Genomic DNA, 6,544 nt, shown 5'->3' with positions numbered 1-6,544 from the left:
TGTAATGTGAGGCAGACTATATGCTTCCCTGATAATGCTTCCATGTCAGTATTGGTGACTGGGGTATTGTTGCATTCATCAAATATCACGCTAACATATTCAGATAGCATAATCTATGTTCTTCTAATTTGAGTCGTAACATTGATAGTAAACACATTTTAATGTATTTTTTATAAGCATATTCCTCGAGAAGTAATGCTGATGCAGTGAATATTGGCATATCAGTTTTCCAATGATAAGTTGAATGGTAACAATTTTACAATCCAAAAGTGTGCAAGTCTTCCATATCATGTAGATAACTTGAAATAATAAATGTTTTGTTTTAAAAGACATGAAAAGTCGCAAGTTTTACTTATTTATTGGTTAAATGTATTCATATTTTATAAGATTACAAAATAAAAGACTAATTTGATTAAGAGCATTTTTCTTTATCAGGAACATATTTCTTGATTCATCTGGCGTCAAAAACCACAACTGTGAACAAAAAGTTAAGGATAAAAATATTTTATAGATTCATATAAAAAAAAAAACATTTAAAATAAAAGGCATGGTCAATAATTTACATTAGATACGAGTATAATTGACTCAGGCAACCTGCACTCAATGTTGTATGTAGATAACATATTAATTATATCAAAATACATTTCTCAATCAATTTAAGATAGACACTCCACATTTTATTGCAAAAATGTTTTTACAAATATAAAAATATTGATGCAATTTATTTCAAATACGACACACTCGAGGTGTGGGAGACGCATTACATACGATTAGTAGATAAAATGCTTGACTTCTCCATATTTTTCTTGCGCCCTGTCAGGTGTCCCCTATTTATTTCTTTAAAAGGTTGCTTAACCCGTACGTAATGCAGACTGTAAATATAAGGTAGAAGTTAATGTCGATATGTACAGAAAAATAGGTCCATATTATCCGCAGAAGTCATATTCAGCAAGCGAATGGCCCTAAAGCTTAGGTTTCCTAGGACAGCGGTGCCCGTATCTTAACGGCCGTAGTGAACGGTGTTGCGGTGGACAGCCGTCGTAATGGTGACTAGAGAGTGGTTTTCTAGGAAAACGGTGTTGATAACACCGTTTTTTTAGGAAACCACTCTTTTGTCACCGTTACGACGGCTGTCCATCGCATCACCGTTCACAACGACCGTTAAGATACGGGCACCGCTGTCTTAGGAAACCCTAGCTTAATAATGGCAAATTCTGCATTACAGGTCTCTCTGTCTTGCGCTGCCCGGAACAACCCCTCCACTCACAGTCGTCTCTCATTATGTCGAGTAGCCAAGACGTTTGCCTTCTGCCAGGCCAATATTGTCCCTCAATCTTGCCAATTAGCATAAGTTGGAGGATTTCATACTTGTCTCCGTGCAGGATGTGACCCAGATAGGAAATCTTACAGACCTTTATACATTTTAGCAATTCCCTGTTGCAATTAGCTACAGTCAAACTTGGTTATAACGATCACGAAAATGGTGAGATCTCGGATATGGTGAGGAAACATTAGTTGACATTTTAGTTGGTGGTTTTCTCGATACATTTATTCATTTTTACAACATGCTTCTTCTCGGACATACCGAAAAAAAATATGGCCAACAGTTAAGCAAAAACTCTTAAATTGTTTAAAAACATCATTTTCGAAATAAGAACATAAGTAAAAAATAAAAATGGGGGACTATTACCGACAATGCCGCTGGGCGTTGGGATCAGTTTACATTTACGATATTATGTAAGTGTCTAAATACCTAATTGGTGTTTTTGCTGACAACATTGACAAAGTATCACACATACAGTTGAAAATGCGTGTAAAAAATCCAAGCTTTCTGAACTTAGTAAGCGAAGGTTCGGCACCTCATTACAATTTCGACTTCTTTGGTAGTTTATGAATGACACCCTTGTTTCGGGGGTTTTTTACAGTTTAAAAAAAATATATGTTCCATAGTCAATGCATAATGAACATTATGAGTAGGTGATGTCAGATAAGTTAAAACCTAACCTTTGAATTTAAAACATGACTACTAACAAGCAGAAGAGTTTCAAGTTGCAAACAAGTGGCAATTATTTGTTAAATAGAACAAGGCCCGAAATATGTTAAAGTGTGTAAAAAGTTTTTGATTTCCTTATTACATTGTCAACATTATGACAAAATATGAATGTTTATTTTTCTAAATTTGAAATTTAGAAACTGGTATGTTTGTAAGCATTTATTATAATTTTTTAATAGTGACAATATGCAATGGCGATTGGATTTAAAAAACCTTTCTCTGGTATAATGAGTAATGCTTATAACAAGTAAATTCAGTCGGTCCCGTCTTCCTCGTAATAACCAAGTTTGACCGTATGTTTGACTACTATGCTCCTAGCATGATAATATTTATGGTGAGTTTAGCTTCAAATTTACATTTTTTATTTATTTATTTACGGTTCCATGAACCTTTTACATAATTACAACCAGTGAAAAAAAATACAACAAAAAATAGCATCATTTAAAAAAGAATAAAAGAATCGAGAAAAGTATTCAATGGTAAACAGTATTTATATATATAAAAAAGTGTTACATCTGTAACAAGTATAAATATTTACCTATGTAAAAGAAAAATAAATTAAAGAAAATAGCAGTTTTAAAAAAGAGGAAGAGAAGAAAAAAAAAGAGAAAAAAAAGTGCTTTAAAAGGAAAGTTATAAAGTTTACTTCATGGTTTTTATAAATATTAATACCAAACAATAATAAATTTAAAAAATAATTATACACACAAGAGTAAAGAGTTAAAACAAAAGTGAAGAAATTATCATTATTTTAATTTTTAGTTAATTCTTTTTCAACCTAATTTAAATTGAATGTATCTTAAAAACTTTCTTTGTACTCGTTCAAGATCATAAGGGTTGCAGTAATAAGTGGGAGTCCAAACTGCAGATGCATTGAGTTCGCACCATTTAGTTAGCTTGTCTATATTTTTTTACAGTATGTTAATATTGTTTAAGTCTTTAATAATTCTAAAAAGTTTCAAGTCATCAACATAAAGAACATAACTGAAAAAAGACGATAAATCATTTATGTACAGTACAAAAAGAAGTGGCCCTAAGTGAGATCCTTGTGGTAAACCCGAAGTTACAGTAAATTCATATAAAGAACAACCATTCAATTTTACAAAAAGTTTACAATTACATAAATAACTGTTCAACCAATTCAAAAATTTTCCTGACATAAAGCTATGCTGAGCAGGTGTAATTATATGCTTAAAATTTACAATGATTTTATCATTTATTTATGTTATGTTATAAGTGTTATTACATAGTTCCTTTTGACACTTATCTGAAAGATAAAGACAGATCAGCTTGTCTTCGTGTAAATAATTAACAATAAAATAATAAAAATTTGGTGCAGTTGGTATAGTGAAATGCACTATAGGCAGAGGAAAAGAAATGCATTAGATGGATAGTCCATAAAGTAGTCTACAACAATTATGTTCTGTGTATGCCCATGTACACTGTCACATCTACAATTTTAATAATTTCTGATGATGTTCTGTTACAAATAAATTATGAATACTTAAATGCAAAAAATAATTTTTGAAAAAAAAAAACTTACATTCTTATGATTTACCTAAATATTTCAATGTTGGGGTCATTTTTAACTAATAGAAAAAAAAAACATGATAGAATATGAGTACCTTTCCCTTACTGTCCTAAAAACACCCGCGCGTTACGGTGCTGTGTAGTCACTACACATGAAAAAATTAAGAGATTTAAAAAGGGAAAAATGGAATATTTATAGAGAATAGCTTTAATTAACCATAATTTAATTCAAAGATAATATTTCAAATCTAACTGCTGAAAACATGAAAAAACCATTGGGTATCGCTAACGACTCGGGCGAAACAAACACCCGCGCCAACTTCCCGAGGCTACTAAGTAGCTAGTACTGGACATGTAGTGGGCGTGTAACGCCAGGTGTTACTGGTATACTGTGAGTATACTTTTGATGATAATTGTAATTTATCCCTGATTTCCGATAAAATGCCTTTTTTGTGCCTAATAAGTACTTATTATTTAATAACAAATTATTTCAGTCGATATGTAAATGTGTAATGGAGGAATACTGAAAATCTAAACCTAATATTTATAAAGATATTATAGTTATTAGACGCCATGTGTACTAGCTACACATTACCGGGGAGGGAGGGTTAATGTGGTAGATGGGGGGTTTGAAATATTTTTTACTATTGGTGAGAAGAGTGAAGGGTTTAAGAGTGTATTTTAACAGTGGTTTCTTTAATGAGAGCGTATTTTCTTAGCAAAAAACTAATTTTTGTTTTCTTATAATTAAGGAAAATATTTTTGTTTTGGGGGCCATTTTTAATGAGTTGTAAATAACTCAATTTTTTTGTTGCAAGGCAATTTAACAGGCTACACATTTTTGAAAAATTGATAGGTTATGTATTGAAACATTTTTGTTTTGTATGAATATACTTATGGACTGTAGGGATGAGACAACAAATATTTTGGATAAACTTTTGAAAAGGATACGTCGTTTAGTTCTTTTTTTGTACATAATTCTGTAACCGCATTCTCTGCATCGAATAGGATCTCTTGGTTTGATTTCGTTTTCACGATGACATTCTGAAATAAAAGCACGCATTATAAGACAAAAAAAATATGGAGAACTAGAATCCAAAAATATACTTGTAAGACTGTCATTTGTGTCCAGAATTTCGAAATATTTCAGAATTTAGTCATATGGCATGATTTATTCATAATTTCTAAAAATACCTCCACAAACGTATACCATTGGAGTCTTCATCGCCACTTGTTCCTTACTGCTTGGATCTGACATAATCTTAAATTTATACCGATTGAGAACAAGTTTCAAAGGGGTCACTGGAAATATAAATTAATAGATACAATTATGTTGTATTCTCCACTATTCCTGAGCCAAAAACGGGCTAAACGATTTGGGTTTTAGATGGTTACAGGTTATACCGCGGTTTCACGGCGTTTTACGATGTGGTTTAACGCGTTTGACTTATGACAGGCGATAGAGAACACAGATAAAAACAATAACAAGATAACCATAACATGCCATAGACATATAAATCTACTCTATGGTTACATTGTTATTGGTTAGTGTTGTGCATAAGCGAATGGTAAAGTTCGTTACATTTTTCACACATTGAATAGAAAACTGTTGTAACTCAAAATTAATCGATTTTGAGTTATGGACACAGTCAAAACGTTGATTTCGTTCTGCATATTTGACTAAAACAGTCGTAATTCTATCCCGTTAGTTATACCAATTACTTCACTTTTTCATTATATATTTCTATATATTTTATATTTGATAAAAAAACATTACACTTTCATTTAATCCTGATACAAATACATTATATATAAAATACTGAAAAAATCTACCACTTTTTCTTAGAAGTATAACTTGATGTACAGTGAAACTGAATTTCTGCTCTCCTGTAAAATCAGAAATTTTGAGTTACACCAGTCTTCTACTTAGTGTGTGATTTTATTTATTTTAAATCTTAACCCTTTAATACCGTACATATGTTTAAACGAACACTAATTTTTCCCCAAATAGATCAAATAATAATGCCGGGTTTTTGGATTCTAGGAGCTAATAAGTTCAGTATTCATGTCTTTACCAATTCTCAAAAATTCCATTGAATAAAGTAACTAGGTAACTATTTAGCAATTTACAATTCAAAGAAAATGTATTAGTTCACGGGAATAATTGAGAAGTCATTAAACATGAGTAAGTTGTAACATCAGTTTTAAAATGATTTCACTCAAAATTTGTTCATTTACTTGAAAGCATCGTGTACAAAGTTGAAATGCAGTGCGTATTTTTTTCTCTATGTGAATATTTGAGCTCAAGATATATATATATTTTGTAGTTCAATTTTTATTTGCTTAGGATCATATTTTTACCAGAATTAATTTTTGAATTGCCTTGGGTTTTCTGACTCGTGATATGCTGTATGAGTTTTTTTTAATAGACTTGAAACCTACCTAGTCCGCCGCTGTTCGGAGATTTGTTTTTTTCTAGCAAACACTGTTTATATCTTTTCTGTTTCCATAAGACCTTTTGCTTATGTTTGCGGATTAATTTTTGTTGTTTTTTAACGGGAACCATATCAGTTTCAAGAAAAGAGCTCTTCGAGGTATAGCGCAGTGAATGGACCACATCAAACAAAAATGCCGGGGTTATAAATATTTTTTTTTACTAAAACTAGATTTAACAATAGTGTAAGTAAAAAACAGTTTAAAAAATAAAATAAAACTGTTAAGAGCAAATTGAGTGGAAAGAGGGAAAATTATTTTCGTAAAACTTAACAGGCCTGAGAATATAGATGTTTAGGCATTTACAGAGCTTATGCCTTTGTTTATGAGCCCTATAAATGCCAAGATATCCATATTACATTCTCAAAAATGTATTTCCTCTCTGTTGCAACAAATGAAGATCTAAATATCTTCTTAAGAAGGAAATCCAGCCTGTCTACAAGCATTTGAACATAATCAGAACATTAT

At 31.2% G+C, this 6,544-nt stretch overlaps 1 protein-coding gene across 1 annotated transcript; it reads right to left on the bottom strand.

Moving 5' to 3' along the window:
* Positions 1 to 336: 336 nt before the first annotated feature.
* Positions 337 to 5,044, bottom strand: LOC148271698 (DNA-directed RNA polymerases I, II, and III subunit RPABC4-like). Its single transcript, XM_088241039.1, has 3 exons — positions 4,778 to 5,044; positions 4,535 to 4,627; positions 337 to 474 (listed from the first exon to the last, which is right to left on the bottom strand). Exons 1-3 carry the CDS (start codon positions 4,839 to 4,841, stop codon positions 452 to 454), a joined length of 180 nt encoding a protein of 59 aa, XP_088097165.1. The 5' UTR covers positions 4,842 to 5,044; the 3' UTR covers positions 337 to 451.
* Between the last annotated feature and the right edge of the window lie 1,500 nt (positions 5,045 to 6,544).

This window comes from Micrasema longulum, unplaced genomic scaffold (assembly GCF_059751315.1).
Source record: "Micrasema longulum isolate JH-2025_06_02 unplaced genomic scaffold, ASM5975131v1 h1tg002721l, whole genome shotgun sequence".
Lineage (NCBI taxonomy): Eukaryota > Metazoa > Arthropoda > Insecta > Trichoptera > Brachycentridae > Micrasema > Micrasema longulum.
This window is presented reverse-complemented; position numbering and strand designations above follow the sequence as displayed.